The sequence below is a fragment of the Camelina sativa genome, chromosome 7, assembly GCF_030686135.1.
Source record: "Camelina sativa cultivar CO46 ecotype springtype chromosome 7, ASM3068613v1".
Taxonomy (NCBI): domain Eukaryota; kingdom Viridiplantae; phylum Streptophyta; class Magnoliopsida; order Brassicales; family Brassicaceae; genus Camelina; species Camelina sativa.
Window position 1 is genome coordinate 33237840 of NC_141886.1, and position 16120 is coordinate 33253959.

The following is a 16120-nucleotide window of genomic DNA, read 5'->3' on the forward strand; positions in this document are numbered from 1 at the left end:
GTTGAGAGATCGAGAGTGTGCTTCGTATTCGAATTTCGTGGTGGTTAATCTCATCATCATGTATTCTCTGATACTCCATGGAAGAAGATCCATTGAGTTGCAAAAATGGACTGATTCAGTGAAGCTTTTGCAAAATGCGTTTGCTTTTTTTTCCTCTGCTCGTGCCGCTGCTGATGTGAGCCTTAGAGATGGTCGAAAAGGTAAGAACTTTACAGTCTCTTACCTCGTTGGTTCATTGGGTTTAACTACAAAGCTTGCTGAATCCATTTCAAGGAGAGTAAGCTTCGAGGTCAATGGAAATGCTGATTCTGTTCTGAGTCTTTTTAGAAGTCATGGGTTCACAGATCCTCAGATCTCTAGCATCATTATGAATTATCCAAGATTGCTTATGGTAGATGCTGAGAAATCACTTGGTCCCAAGCTTCAGTTTTTGCTGTCCAGAGGAGCTTCAAGCTCTGAGCTCACAGAGATTGTTTCTGAAGTTCCTAAAATATTGGGAAAGAAAGGGGTGAAAACTCTAGGCAGATACTATGATTTCGTCAAAGTCGTTATAGAAGCAGATAAGAGTTCCAATTTGAAAAAGATATGTCATTCTTTGCCACAGGGTAGTAAGCAGGAGAACAAAATCAGAAACGTTTTGCTTTTGAGAGACTTAGGTGTGCCTAAGAGGTTGTTATTCCCATTGCTCATCTCTGATGCTCAAGCTGTTTGTGGGAAAGAAAAGTTTGAAGAATCACTCAAGAAGGTTGTTGAGATGGGTTTTGATCCCACCACTGCAAAGTTTGTCCAAGCTCTGCGCATTGTTCAGGGGTTGAGCGACAAAACAATGCAAGAAAAAGTCAATGTTTATACAAGGTTAGGCTTTGATGGATGGGAGATGTTCAACAGGTATCCCATCTTTCTTGCACTCTCTGAGAAGAACATATTGAACTCCGCTGAAACGTTTCTAAGTCTAGGGTTCAGCAGAGATGAGTTTGCCAAGATGGTCAAGCACTTTCCTCCGTGCATTGGATTATCCGCGGAGATGGTTAAGAAGAAGGTTGGATTTCTGGTGATGAAGATGAACTGGCCACGTACGGATCTGGTTTCACACCCTGCAGTACTTGGATACGATATGGAGAGGAGGATTGTACCAAGGTGTAACGTAATCAAAACTCTCATGTCCAAAGGACTGCTCGGAGAAACAGGAAAGGAACTCCCTCCAATTGGGTGTGTTTTGAAGAATACTGATAAGGAGTTCTTAAATAGGTTTGTGAGGAAGTTTGATGACCAAGAGCTTGTGGCTGAGTTGATGACTATATTCACTGGAGATCTTCAGAAAGGCTAGCTAGTCATAGGATCTAAATGTTAATTTATGGTTTCTTGGTGAATCATTTGGTGTTGAAGAAGTTTTGAATCTATTTGTTATGGCCTTTGTAAACACAATTATTTACTTCTCTTTGTTCATTATGAAAAGGTAGTTTTCTCTTTGGTTATTAACCAAATTTTGTTCACCAAACATAAAGAGAGAGATAAAAGCAATTGGAACCGTTAGATTGATATGTTTTAAACAACTGGTAACCGTTGGATTCCTTTTCTTTTTTTTTGTTGGTCTTATTAAAAAATGATGCCATCACAGCAGAGCAGACCCTAGTAATATCAATTTGATATCATAAACCCTAAAAAAAAAAACGATATTTTTTTTTTCTTTCGGTTCTTCCCCCTAACCTAAATTTGAATCCTTGAAAGATGAATGAGTCTTTTGTTCTTCTTCCCCACTCATCAGTCTCCTCGAATTGAGTTAAGATTGATTAGTCGAATTGCTTCAAAGATTGAGGCTTTTGTTTGTTGGTTTTGTAATTGTCATGTATTCTCTGACACTCCATGGAAGAAGGTCAGTGGAGTTGCATAAATGGCGTAACTTGAGTGTTTCATTGCAAAAGGCATCTTCTTTATTCAATTCCTTCTCCTCTGTTGCTACTACTGTGAGTCCTAGAGTTGGTGGGAAAGGAAAGAACTTTACAGTCACTTACCTCGTTGATTCATTGGGTTTCACTACAACAACAGCTGAATCGATTTCAAAGAGAGTAAGCTTCGAGGAAAAGGCCAATCCTGATTCTGTTCTGAATCTTTTAAGAAGGCATGGGTTCACAGATTCTCAGATCTCCACCATCATTACTGATTATCCAAAACTGCTTATAGCTGATGCTGAGAAATCACTTGCTCCCAAGCTTCAGTTTTTGCAGTCCAGAGGAGCTTCAAGCTCTGAGCTCACTCAGATTGTTTCCACAGTTCCGAAACTCTTGGGAAAGAAAGGGCACAAAACTATTAGCGTGTACTATGATTTCGTCAAGGAAACTTTACTTGATAAGAGTTGTTCTTCCAGTTATGAAAAGTTATGTCATTCTTTCCCACAGGGTAATCTAGAGAACAAGATCAGAAACGTTTCGGTTCTGAGAGAGTTAGGTGTGCCTCAGAGGTTTTTATTCTCCTTGCTCATCTCTGATCGTCAACCTGTATGTGGAAAAGAAAAATTTGAAGAAACACTCAAGAAGGTTGTTGAGATGGGTTTTGATCCAACCACTGGAAAGTTTGTGGAAGCTCTAAACGTTATTTACGGATTGAGCGAGAAATCAATAGAGGCAAAAGTCAATCTCTATAAAAGGTTAGGCTTTGATGTGGGAGATGTATGGAAAAGTTTCAAGAAGTGTCCTGTCTCTCTTAGAGTAACGGAGAAGAAGATGTTGGATTCCATTGAAACATTTCTTGGCTTAGGTTTCAGTAAAGATGAGTTTGCGTTGATGGTCAAGCAATTTCCTCCGTGCATTGGGTTATCTGCAGAGATGGTGAAGAAGAAGGCTGACTTTCTGATGAAGAAGATGAATTGGCCAATACAGGTTGTGGTCTCAAACCCTACGGTGCTTGGATATAGTCTGGAGAAGAGGACTGTTCCAAGGTGTAACGTAATCAAATTTCTTATGTCTAAAGGACTTATTGGAAGTAAACTACCTCCAATGGCGTCTGTCTTGGCGTATACCAATCAGGAATTCTTAAGAAGATATGTGAAGAAACACGAGGACAAGCAGCTGGTGGCTCAGTTGATGGATATCTATCTTGCTTCATAGATCATAAGGCTTGTCAAGGATCTTGGATTTATCTGAAAAACCTCCACTGAATCCTTTCCCTCTATATGCTTACAATTGTCATTTTGAATCTCTTTAGGTTTGTAGCCTAGAAACAGAAACTCAGTGTCTCAGAGACAGAGTCATTTTCCAAGGTAGAGTGTTCTTTATTTATATGTGTAGGACGGATAAGAATAATTCTTGTGAGTTGAAGTTCGATTCAGTAACTTAAAAAGCCAAGGTAGAGTGTTCTTTATTAATCATCCAGCCTCCCAAAGTTATCCTTTTTATTTACATATTTGGTATTTGACAAAACAAAAAGTTTCAATTCTTTTGGTGGGGATTTTGGTTCTTCTGTAGTAAAACTGTGTTCTCTTCCATCAGAACCCTGCTTCTCCATTTGATCACTGTGATTTGGATCATCAAGTGGTTTATTCAGTACATGCTTACCATGATTTAAAATTCAGATATGGATTGGAATGATGCAATGCAGGTCCTGAGTTCTTGGATTGGTCATGTAGTGTTTGTTCTTTGGTTTCACTATATTCTTTAATGTTTGGGGATTGGAGATACTTACAACAAATAGTCATGTAAGCCTTTCAATATCTTGCTCTGTGGTTACTTTATATATATATATATATATATGATCGTTCTTGATAGAAACTTGAGACCTGTCAGTTTGCTTCTTATAAGCTAGAAAAATGGGTAAGCTTTGAGTTTCTTGAAATGTTTTCATTTGGAGAAGAATGATCCACACTCCTGTTTAGTTTATCATAAATTCATAATGCTAGATTGATGCAACTCTTAAACCCTTAACCGAACTAACCAAATGTATCCGAGTTTCTAGAGAATTTTTAAAGAATTTTGGTTCTACTTAGGCAACAAAAACCGAATTTGTCCATAACCGAACCAAACCGAACCGAACCGAACCGTATTATGTTTCGATTGTTTTGGACAACAATTTCAAAATCAAAATTAAAAAGAGGGGGTTTTGGTTTTGGTTTTGCCTAAACCCTAAAGATCTCTGCGTTTTCTTTTCTTATCTGCAACTGATCGATGATGAGTGAATCGTTCTTCCTTCACTTCACTATCAACGTGGCTCGTCTTCTCGAATTGAAACTGATCGTTGGGTAGAAATCGCTTCTAAACTATTGGGGGATTTTGCTGGGTTCTGTTCTTCCTGCTCTTCTGCGTCTTTAGGTAATTTTTGAATTTGTCTTTGGTCATGTATTCTTCTCTGATACTCCTTGGCAAAAAGTTGCAGAAATGGCGTCATTTGAGTTTTGCAGTGCAAAATGCATATTCTTTTTCCAATTCCTTCTCCTCTGTCGCCACTGCTGCTAACGCTAGCCTAAGAGATGGTCGTAAAGGTAGGAACTTTACAGTCTCTTGCCTCGTTGATTCATTGGGTTTGACTAGAAAAATAGCTGAATCGATCTCAAGGAGAGTCAGTTTCGAGGACAAGGGCAATCCTGATTCTGTTCTGAGTCTTTTTAGAAGTCATGGGTTCACTAATTCTCAGATCTCAAGCATCGTTACGGACTATCCAACATTGCTTTTATTAGATGCTGAGAAATCACTTGCTCCCAAGCTTCAGTTTTTGCAGTCAAGAGGAGCTTCAAGCTCTGAGTTCACTGAGATTGTTTCTACAGTTCCTGAAATCTTGGGAAAGAAAGCTGCCAAAACTATAAGCAGATACTATGGTTTCATCAGAGAGATTATAGAAGCGGATAAGAGTTCCAATTATGAAAAGTTATGTCAGTCTTTGCCAGTGGGTAGTAGGCAAGGGAATAAAATCAGAAATGTATTGGTTCTGAGAGAATTGGGAGTGCCTCAGAGGTTTTTATTCTCTTTGCTCATCTCTGATGCGCAACCTGTCTGTGGAAAAGAAAATTTTGAAGAATCACTCAAGAAGGTTGTTGAGATGGGTTTTGATCCAACCTCTTCAAAGTTTGTCCAAGCTCTTAAGGTTGTTTACAGATACAGCGACAAAACAATAGAAGAAAAAGTCAATGTCTGTAAAAGGTTAGGCTTTTCTGTGGGAGATGTATGGGAAATGTTCAAGAAGTGTCCCACCTTTCTGAATAACTCGGAGAAGAAGATAGTTCAGATATTTGAAACCCTGAAGAAGTGTGGACTACTCGAAGACGAGGTCATCTCACTGTTGAAGAAGATTCCACAATGCGTTGGTGCTTCAGAGAAGAAGATATTGAACTCCATTGAAACATTTCTTTGCCTCGGATTCAGCAGAGATGAGTTTGTTATACTAGCCAAGCGCTTTCCTCAATGCCTTATTTTATCTGCAGAGACTGTGACAAAGAAGACTGAGTTTGTGGTGAAGAAGATGAATTGGCCTCTAAAGTCTGTGATTACAACCCCTGCGATGCTTGGATACAGCATGGAGAAGAGGACTGTCCCAAGGTGTAACGTAATTAAAGCTCTCATGTCAAAAGGATTGCTCGAAAGTGAACTCCCTCCAATGTCTTCTGTTTTGGTATGTACCAATGAACAGTTCTTAAACAAGTACGTGAGGAACCATGATGATAAGGAGCTTGTGCTTGAGTTAATGGCTATTTTCACCAGAGACCGTGTTTCATAGATCAGAAGGGCTTGTCAAGGATTTTGCTTTTATTATTCTGAAACCTTGATCTTTGACTTCAAAAGCAATCCGATTTGGAAAATTTAACTTAAAATGTTATTGTGAGTCTCTTTTCTGATATATCACACTAAGGTTGGTAGCCTAGAAACAGATGCAGCCAGGTAGCAGACGTCTGTATCCAAACTATATATTTGTTGATTTTTTTTTTCTCTTCCCTTAATTAACTTTGGTTTGCATCATTGAGCTTCACCCCATCAAAAGCCATTTCTCATTTTAAAACAAAGAACACGCATATTTTTAATCCTAGCTAGCTTCAGAGACAAGCCAATATAAACAAGTCTATGAAAACTACTAATATTAATATTTCATTTATTAGCTATATGAATGAATATCTTAAGACATTATTGTTCTACACAATAAACAAGACCACAAAACTTAGAAAGAAAGTGAACAAATTAGACGATGATGAGGACTTTAACAACAACAACAAAAACAATGAGGAATGGAACAGCAATATTTGAAATGGAAAGGAAAAAGTTTAGGATAAGAATAAGATACGATGAATGGTAACTAAATAATAACAATATCTTAAAAAAATGTATTAAATAGTTAGTATATAAAGTTAACTAAAATTTTATAATTTGATTCTAAACTATAAAATTACTGCTAGTGTTGCTGATGCTGATGATGTGAGCCTTGTTAGTGTTGGTCGAAAAGGTAAGAACTTTACAGTCTCTTACCTCGTTGGTTCATTGGGTTTACCTAAAAACCTCGCAGAATCGATTTCAAAGAAGGTCAGGTTCGAGGACAAGTCAAATCCTGATTCTGTTCTGAAGCTTTTGAGAAAGCATGGGTTTACAGATACTCAGATCTCCAGCATCGTTACGAGTTATCCACGGTTGCTTTTAGCTGATGTTAAGAAATCACTTGGTCCAAAGCTTCAGTTTTTGCAGTCTAGAGGAGGTTCAAGCTCTGAGCTCATTCAGATTGTTTCTTCAGTTCCGAGAATCTTGGGAAAGAGAGGGCAAAAAACCATCAGTGTGTACTATGATTTCATCAAAGACACTTTACTTGATAAGAGTTGTTCCAAGTATGAGACTTCATGTCAATCTTTTCCACAGGGTAATTTGGAGAACAAGATCAGAAATGTTTCGGATTTGAGAGAGTTGGGAATGCCTAGGAAGTTGTTATTCCGCTTGCTCATCTCTGGTGATGGACCTGTCTTTGGTAAAGAAAAGTTTGAAGAATCCCTCAAGAAAGTTGTTGAGGGTTTTAATCCAACCTCTGCAAAGTTTCTTGAAGCGCTAACCATTGTTCAAGGGTTGAGCGACAAAACAATAGAAGAAAAAGTCAATGCGTATAAAAGGTTAGGCTTTGATGTGGGAGATGTTTGGACAGTGTTCAAGAGGTGGCCAAACTTTCTGACACACTCTGAGAAGAAGATCTTGAACACTGTTGAAACATATATTGGCTTAGGATTCAGTAGAGATGAGTTTATGATGGTGGTTAGGCGTTTTCCTCAGGGGATTGGATTGTCTGCAGAGACGATTAAAAAGAAGACTGAGTTACTGGTTAAGAAGATGAATTGGCCTCTAAAGGCTCTGGTGTCAAACCCTGCGGTACTTGGATATAGCATGGAGAAGAGGATTGTACCAAGGTGTAACGTAATCAACGCTCTCATACCCAAAGGATTGATAGGAAGTGAACTCCCTTCGATATCGTATGTCTTCATATGTAGCAATGAGGTGTTCTTAGACAGGTATGTTAAGAAGCACGAGGACAAGAAGCTGGTGACTGAGTTGATGAGTATCTATAGTGCTTCATAGATCACAAGGCATGTCAAGGATTCTGGTTCTATTTTTTGAATATCTGAAAACCTCAATTTTAGACTTTTTCAAAAATATCAGTTTGATCCATATTCAACTGTTTCCCTCTAAATGCTTAAATTTGTAATTCTGAGTCTCTTTTCTGATATACTACTACAGCAGTTAGTTTCCAAATTTTTCTTTAGTTTTTGGTTTCCTGATAAGCTTAATTTCACTTTATTTGTAGAGTTTTGGGATTGGAGTACAAAAATCATAGCTAGTGATACCAAAACCCTCTTACGATACTTTAAAATCTTTGTTGTATATATAATTACTGACTCGTGGACTGGTCATATATGCTCTGCCGTTACTTTATATATTCTTTGATCATATGATTCATCTGATTAGTGGAATGTTTTTATTATCAGATTGGTGATCTTGGTCTTTAGTTGCTATGTCGTTCTATACATGTTTTCTGTGAGGCTTTATGGTACATTGTCTTGAATATCGTCAGGGGCACTAGAAAGCTATCCTACATTAGGATTCATAAATCAGATTATCATCCAGTCCAAGTTGGTAAAATCTGATATCTGGTTTTTACACTTTTTTACTGAATACGCCTGGGCTTTTGGGATGGCTTACGACTACAGAGTGAAAACACTCAAGGTTTCTCTCTTTGACTCACAAGGTAATATACCTATCAAGTTTATGATCCTAGAAACTGTATCAAGTTCAACGTTATTATAGGTAGATTGAGATAGGGTTCTGCATTGGTTGTTGATTAATTGCTCAAGCAGCGCATTTGCCCCATATCTCTCTAGAGCTAAATCTATCAGAACTATATTTTTCTTTTCTTGGTCTTATTGTGTTTTTTAGACGTAGGAGATATGGATTCCTTGAAAAAAGCAATCTACAAGTATACCATGGTACGTCAAAACTAGGTTAAGTTTCTTCTATCTTTAAATAATTCTGAATCTAGTCCCGTGTTAGCTAGTACTTTTGGCAATTGAGTCTCTTTAATATTTGAGAAAAATTATATATTCAACTCTGTTTGTTCATTTTTGATAGGAACTTGAGAATGATACTCTTGGCGCAGAACAGAGTCTCAGAGTACTTTTCTTTGGTTTATGATTCTCGTATGCTTTTTTCAGTGATGAATCCAGAAAAGTTTTGGCTATTAGCTATATGCCTGTGTACTTTAATTATGTAGGATCACATTTGGTTTTGAAAGTAACGTAGTCTAGTGTGCATACATTGGTTGGTGATCAGTAATTTAATCCAATAGAATAGTTATTAACCAGACCAAAATTAATCTGGTTCTGCTTGGTTAGTAGTACTGAGTTTTTTTTGAGTTTGATGATGTTGTGATGAAGAACGTCAGATCCTAGTGAACCAAACTAGAACATAAGTGATCTGAATATGACTCGAGTAAAATTGAGGCTAAAATATGAAAATTCGGGTTTGTAGTTGTGTATCTTCAATGAGAAAATTGTATAGGCCTCGGAAGATGGGTTGACTATGTTTGACTCTGATATTTCCTTCTAGAAGTGAAACGTCAACCACAGGAGAAGCTTGCCGAGGAGAGAACTGATATGGCACATGGCACAAGCAAAGTAGGAAGAAGAGAAGCCAAGCTACATTGCACTAAGCTCAGGTCCTGTGGCTATATGTAGGGTTCATAGATTGTCAGATCTCCTTCATAATGATTAAGGGTGTTCTTATTGAACTTTGTACATAGTTTCTTACACTGTCACATATTCTCATTGAGGAAATTATTCTGTTAGAGTGATCTCTAATTCTCTTTGTATTCTGAAAATAGGTAAAGGAGGAGCAATTTTAGCAAAAGCTGCCGCTGGGGAGGAACCAAAAATCAAAGCTTTGCCATGGAAAATCAAAGGCCTTTTACTTTACTTCTCAGAGCCAGAAAAATGGGTATGTCTACCCTGCAATTGCGAAGTTCTTGAAATGTTTTTTCCAGAAACCTCTGTTAGCAATCAGTGTTTTTTTGCATAATATAGCCTTAAGAGGGAGTGAAGTAGTTTATGTTGTTGATTGACTGACATCGACAAGAAATAATTCACTGTCACGACTTAACCAGTGTTATACAAAAAGGTTAGGCTTTGATGTTTGGGCAATGTTCAAGAAGTATCCTTCTTTTCTAACTTTTTCAGAGATAAAGATAGCCAACAACATTGAAACATTTAGAGGCCTAGGTATCTCCGGAGATGAGTTTGCGGTGATGGTCAAGCGTTTTCCTCCATCTTTTAAGTTATCGGCTGAGTCGGCCAAGGAGAAGACTGATCTCTGGTGAGGAAGATGAATTGGCCATTAAAGGTTGTTGTTTCAAACCCTTCGATACTTGGATACAGCATGGAGAAGAGGATGGTCCCTAGGTGCTCTTATGTCAAAAGGATTGCTTGGAGACAGAGGAAGCGAACTCCCACCAATGCGGTCTGTTTTTGATGAGTACCAATCAAGATTTCTTGTATATGACGATTCACGACGAGAAGAAGCTTGTCGCTGAGTTGGTGGCAATCTTCACCGGAGATCATGCTAAGGCACACTCACAACAACGACCAGTGTCAATATATTTGGCGTGAAGAGTTTTCTTTAAATTTTCTATAAAAATCTATTGACTTTTTGTAATTCTGTTTCGAGTTCTTGACCAAAAATCTATCATAACCAAGAACGTAATAAACAAACTCTAACAATCTCTCCTTCACGTATGTGGAAAGAGAGAGATTGAATCAACCCCTCAGCAAAACCATGATGAAAAAAGTTTGAATCTTTCACTCATACAAGTTAAAAGTTTGAATCTTTCACTCATACAAGTTTAAAAGTCAAGAGACCATATCATACTCAAAATAAAAAAATTATATGGAACTCAACTCACTGACCACAATTTTTAACAGCTTCGTCATAAACCCTAATTTTGTTTCCACACCAAAACTTTTTTTTTTTTTTGACGGATTCTTGAGAGGCTGCACACTCATCAGTCTCTGCCGCCGCTCGATGAATCACTGATCGGTTGAGTCGGTTTCACATGTTCTTCCATGTTCCTTTGTTAGTTTAGGACAGAGGTTTAGAGATAGTATCCTCCATACTCCATTCGAGATTCGTTTTCTCGATTAGAGTAGGCATGTATTCTCTGTTACGTTATGGAAGAAGGTCTCTTGTGTTACACAAAGGGCTTAATTTGGGATTTGTTGTGCAAAAGGAATCTGCTTTTCTCAGTTCCTACTCCTCCTCTGCTAATGCTCCTGGTGGGAAGTCAAGAGATAGTCGAAAAGGTAAGAACTTTACAGTCTCTTACCTCGTTACTTCATTGGGTTTATCTAAAACCCTCGCGGAATCAATCTCAAAGAAAGTTAATTTCATGGACAAGACAAATCCGGATTCAGTTCTGAGTCTTTTTAGAAGTCATGGGTTCATAGATTCTCAGATCTCTTTCATCATTACTGATTATCCAGAATTGCTTATGGTAGATGCTAAGAATTCACTTGGTCCTAAGCTTAACTCTCTCAAGTCCAGAGGAGCTTCAAGCTCTGAGCTCACTCAGATTATTTCTACAGTTCCAAGAATCTTAGGAAAGAAGTCTATTAGTGTTTACTATGATTCTGTCAAAGACATTATAGTAGCTGATCAAAGTTCTAATTATGAGTTCCCACAGGGTCATCAGGGGAATAAAATCCGAAATGTGTCTGCTTTGAGAGGTTTAGGCATGCCTCAGAGGTTGTTGTTACCTTTGCTCGTCTCCAAGTCACAGCCTGTGTGTGGGAAAGAAAACTTTGATGCATCACTCAAGAAGGTTGTTGAGATGGGTTTTGATCCAACTACCTCAAAGTTTGTTCTGGCTTTGCGTATGCTTTACCAAATGAGCGAGAAAACGATTGAAGAGAAAGTTGAAGTCTATAGAAGTGTAGGTTTTAGCGTTGATGATGTATGGGAAATTTTCAAGAAGACTCCTTCGGTTTTGAAAGTCTCGAAGAAGAAGATATTGAACTCTTTTGAGACGTTTTTAGGGTTAGGATATAGCAGAGCTGAGTTTCTGATGGTGGTCAAGCGTTATCCTCCTTGCATTGAATATTCTCTAGAGTCGATTAAAAGGAAGAGTGAGTTTCTGGTGAAGAAGATGAATTGGCCACTAAGTTCCTTGGTTTTGCACCCTCAGGTGTTTGGATACAGCATGGAGAAGAGGATTATACAAAGGTGTAACGTACTCAAAGCTCTCTTGTCGAAAGGACTGCTCAAAAAGGGAAGTGAACTACCTTCAGTGTCCTCTGTTTTGTCATGTACCGATGAAATATTTATACACAGATATGTGACGAAGCACAACGAGCTGGTGCCTGTGCTGATGGCTATCTTCAATGAAGGTCGCAGTGCTCCATAGATCAGAACAGAAGGCACATCTACAACAATGAGAAATACCAAGGTTTGTTCTTATTCTGTTGTTGTCAGCTTTAGGATTGTCAATGAATATATTGATGTAGCAATGGGAGGCAAATGAAAAGCTTTTGTTAATGTATCTATGAAACTCCAATTTGTACTTTTGTCATCTCAGTTTGACCTGGATCCAACCTTTTAATCTCTTTACAATTAAGAAGCTTTAGCTGGAATAAAAGTGGATCCTGATTGAAAATTTGAATGGTCGTTGTTAGAACCTTTCTTGTAATTGATCCAACCTGTTAAGCTATATGTAAGTGTTCCTTCTTGGTTGTGTGTTTTGTAAGAACATGACTCGCAGAAACGAAAGGGTTTTGTTGTCTGGTGATAGGATTCTTTCTTAGGAATTAGAAATTGTTTTATAGCAAGTAACAGAGAAGTAATTTCATCAAAGGCTGAAGAGTCGAGTTAATTAAGTAGCTTTGCTTAAACTCAAGGTAAATCCTAATTATGGATTCCCTTATAAGTTATGTCGCTGTGAGAACCTTTCTTGTAGCTGGTGGATTAAGTAACTCAAATTAGAAGTTGGAAAATGAATGTAGTTCATTTGCTTTTAAAATAAGAGATTTAGAGGCGTAAGAGATTCCTTCCGAGTTATAATATATCACAAAAATAGTATAGAATTAATCGGATATCACAATCCATCCATAGTACTAGCCTACTAGGTGGATAGATAAAATTGCAATTGATTCTCGCAAGAGGTGTTACTATAGTATCATGTTGACATCTTGGTACGTATGACCATTAGTTGTAATTTGACTAATGCATTTAAGCATGTATATATTTCTTGTAAGAAATGCACACGTATCTTAATTAATATATGCGTATAGAGTGTGTGTGTATATATAGAGGCTATGATTTGGTTAGAAGAACACAACACAACTCACCACAAACAACACACAATTTAATCCAAAATATATTAAAAAAACAAAAAAACAAAGATGAATGCCACAACGTTTGTTGTGCTTCTCGTGATTGGCGTTTTGTGCGCCAATGTCAGGGCAAGGGTGGACGTAGATGAGTCCAAAGAGACCAAATTAGGCACCTCTATGTCAAAATCTGCTACTAAAGGCATTGGAGCTGAGCTTTCTGTAACGGCCCAAACTAACAGCACTTCTTATGGCACTGGCTATGCTAGTGTTACTAAGAGTCCCAAAGGTCCAAGCGCGTTTTCAGACGGAAACGGCTACACAGATACCAATGGAGCTGTCTCAGCGCGAGGTCGCAACGCAAACGCTTCTTCTACCAGTGGTTCTGCCGCTCGAGGTAGTGCTGCAGCTGCAGCGGATCGCAGAGGTGCTGCTGCCCGTGGAAACGGTTCCGCAGGTTCCTCTTCCACTGCGAGGGGCCGCACCACTGACAAGAAGAAGAAGAAGAAGAAGTGCGACAAAGATAAAAAACGATGTGATTGAGCGTGAGGTGATCATAATGCTCATTGCTCAAACCAATTATATATATCGCACAAACTCACAATCTCTCTTGTATTCATAAATAAAACAGAGATTGATCATTGTCACCTTTAATTACATCATGAAATGCTACTTTTACTGTGTAATGTCTTATCATATAAATAAAATAAATGCAGTTAATTACGACCTTATATAATAATCTTCTTCAATCTTAAGTAATGGTAGCAACAATAAAGAAAAAACAGAACACTATGTACAATTGTGGTATTTGTTGAATAAAGAGGTTTTGGAATGTGGTAGTGTGAATAGTTTTAAGCATCCAAAGAAACAAGCCAATGGCATAGTTCGAGATGATTAATCAACTTCGGAAAATGATAAAGGGAGGGACACTATATCCTTTTATTTTACTTTAACCATAAACCGATAACACTAGCTTTGTTACAAAAAATCTCAAAGTATAAAAGTCATGATGATGAAGACCCTTCTTTAAGCTTCACACTCACATCCCCTACATGGTCTAGAAAGGTGTAAAGGATGGAATAACACTCAAACGCTTCCAATCCTTGTACTCTTCTGATTGTGTTCCTCTCGGCATTGTAGTAGAAAACGTAGAAAGGCTTCTCTATATAGGAAAATGAAAACACAATTTCGTTTGTGAGAGTCACTCCAACAACGCGTAAACTTGTGAATGACCCAACAGTATTCGACCAAAAAGCAGGCAATTGATATATATGCTCCGACCACTCATGCTTTTCAAAATCTTGTAGAACCCGCAGCTTAATACTTGTACAACTTCCATTGAGACGATTATTATTCCATTGATGAGACCCACGTGAAGCTAATTTACCATTGTAGTTAATCAGATGTGAACAATCTGAGTTAGTGTCTTCAAAAAATCTGAACTTCTCTGATTTCAAATCAAAGAGAACGATTATGCATTGGCTTGAAAACGTACGGAAGGCTGGATAATACAGAACACCGTCGATGCATACATGGTTATATTCATGATAAAGATGATAGGGTATGCAACATTTGATCACTTTCCATGAGGGTTCTCGAGTTCCTAATGTCAGAACTTGATGCTCCTCCGAGCTTTTCATTCCATAATCATTCTTCCAGGTCATGGACAAGTTTATCTATAGGCTCATACCCTAAATAGCTCATCGTTCCAGTCCCCTTACTCGTCTTGAGTTTGATTTTGGGTAAGGGCAAAGATTTTCCCGTGCTGGGGTTACATATCACCGAGACATTATGCTCCTTTCCCATTAAAATCCGATCATCTCCAAGAAACATCAATCCTCTGACAGAAGTACATCTTTCAAATAAAGTTGCATAATACGGAATTTTCATAAGATAACTGGCGGCTAAAGGAGAGGAGGAGTTGTTGTCATCAAGATTTTGAGGCTGAGGTGAGGAGAAGAAGAACACGTGTTTGTTTTTTCGGCAAGCAAACAATAGGTTCGGGCGAGCCAAAGATCTGGTCAAGAACAACTCCGTGAAGTAAGGGAGGCAGAGACTAGAAGCCCAAAGCTTCGATACGCAGCGACATCTTGACATGGATTTCGCCGGCAGTCTTGAACATATCTCGACAATTAGGTCAACTGGTAACGGTTCTACACTATTGCTTGAGGTCTTGGATCGCGTATTGCGTCCGGTGACGGCGACAAGATCCTCCTCCGAGACGTTTTGCTGCTCTGTTTTCATGGCGGAGGTCACTCTAGTTAAAAACCCTAGATTGCTAATCACAGTCAAATCCCGGCTCCACAGGGATACCAGATGACGAAGCAATCTTCACAAGTGAAAACCCTAGAGTGCGCGTTACACGGGATTCTTTAAAGTTACTTCTTCCTTTTTTGTTCGTCGTGATCAATTTGTTAGATGAATTGAATTTGAGATATTATATATAGTAGAAGATATTATATACTTTTTTTTTAATTTAATTTAAATATCCCGAAGGTGATGAAAAAGTGTAATGTACTCAAAAGCTCTTAAGTCGAAAGGACTGCTTAGAAAGGGAAGTGAACTACCGTCAGTCTCCTCTGTTTTGTACTTTTGTCATGTACCGATGGCTATCTTCAATGAAGGTCGTAGTGCTTCATAGATCAGAACAGAAGGCATATCTACAACAATGAGAAATGCCAAGGTTTGTTCTTATTTTGTTGTTGTTAGCTTTAGATTTGTCAATAAATATTTTAATGTGGCAATTGGATTCAAAAGAAAAGCTTTTGTTAATATATCTATGAAGAAGCACCACTTTGTGTGTTTTTTTTTTTTTTTAATTCTCATTTTGACCTGGAGCCAACCTGTTAATCTATTTTCCGAGTCATTGGACTCTTCAACGTTATTACTAAAAACAAAAACGCCAGCTAGGTGTAAGTGAATGAGTTCATGATATGTCTTAAGTGCTCCATGGATACATTGGCACTTTTTGTTACGAGCTGCTAAGAGAGTCGTGCCACGTTCAATATCCTTGTAATATATGAGAGTGTCTGTGCCTGCGAGTATAAAGATACAACAATTTTCCGCTGCTCTTTTGGGTTCAATTAAGAAGCTTTAGTTGGAATCAGAGAAGTTTAATGGTTGTTGTTAGAACCTTTCTTATATTTGGTAAACTGTTAAAAAATGAGTTGTTTTCAGGTTAAAAAAACAAAAAAAAAAGGGGGCACTTCTTGACCTCTAGAGTAGATCTACACTGAGAGTCCGATGTTGGAAAATGATTTTTGCTCATTTGCATTAAAAATTAGGGATTTAGAGGCCTAATAG

General features: G+C 38.0%; 5 protein-coding genes and 2 pseudogenes across 8 annotated transcripts; 6 read left to right on the top strand and 1 right to left on the bottom strand.

The window, feature by feature from the left end:
* Positions 1-58: 58 nt before the first annotated feature.
* LOC104703798 (transcription termination factor MTERF15, mitochondrial-like) lies at positions 59-1479 on the top strand. Its single transcript, XM_010419870.3, has one exon. The coding sequence runs from the start codon at positions 59-61 to the stop codon at positions 1325-1327; it is 1269 nt and encodes a 422-aa protein (XP_010418172.1). The 3' UTR covers positions 1328-1479.
* Positions 59-10207, top strand: LOC104705172 (uncharacterized). 3 transcript variants are annotated; one of them, XM_019227205.2, is made up of 7 exons: positions 59-175; positions 6371-7534; positions 7934-8209; positions 8391-8869; positions 8935-9217; positions 9325-9437; positions 9677-10207. In XM_019227205.2, exons 1-2 carry the CDS (start codon positions 135-137, stop codon positions 7524-7526), a joined length of 1197 nt encoding a protein of 398 aa, XP_019082750.2. In that variant the 5' UTR covers positions 59-134; the 3' UTR covers positions 7527-7534; positions 7934-8209; positions 8391-8869; positions 8935-9217; positions 9325-9437; positions 9677-10207. The 3 variants fall into 3 exon arrangements, with proteins under 3 accessions (XP_019082750.2, XP_087313709.1, XP_087313708.1); XM_087457583.1 differs by having other exon boundaries at positions 8391-8628; positions 9086-9217; XM_087457582.1 differs by having other exon boundaries at positions 6371-8209.
* Positions 1631-3361, top strand: LOC104703799 (uncharacterized). Its single transcript, XM_010419871.2, has one exon. The coding sequence runs from the start codon at positions 1845-1847 to the stop codon at positions 3102-3104; it is 1260 nt and encodes a 419-aa protein (XP_010418173.1). The 5' UTR covers positions 1631-1844; the 3' UTR covers positions 3105-3361.
* Positions 4180-5939, top strand: LOC104703800 (uncharacterized). The gene has a single exon (XM_010419872.3). The coding sequence runs from the start codon at positions 4327-4329 to the stop codon at positions 5698-5700; it is 1374 nt and encodes a 457-aa protein (XP_010418174.1). The 5' UTR covers positions 4180-4326; the 3' UTR covers positions 5701-5939.
* On the top strand, positions 10204-12144 carry LOC104705175 (transcription termination factor MTERF8, chloroplastic). Its single transcript, XM_010421149.3, has one exon. It carries the CDS (start codon positions 10645-10647, stop codon positions 11893-11895), a length of 1251 nt encoding a protein of 416 aa, XP_010419451.1. The 5' UTR covers positions 10204-10644; the 3' UTR covers positions 11896-12144.
* A 629-nt stretch (positions 12145-12773) lies between these two features.
* LOC104703801 (UPF0540 protein At1g62060 pseudogene) lies at positions 12774-13548 on the top strand (annotated as a pseudogene). The gene has a single exon (XR_015561473.1). The product of XR_015561473.1 is annotated as a UPF0540 protein At1g62060 pseudogene (transcript).
* Positions 13549-13797: 249 nt separating this feature from the next.
* Positions 13798-15185, bottom strand: LOC104705176 (F-box protein DOR pseudogene; annotated as a pseudogene).
* Positions 15186-16120: the final 935 nt, after the last annotated feature.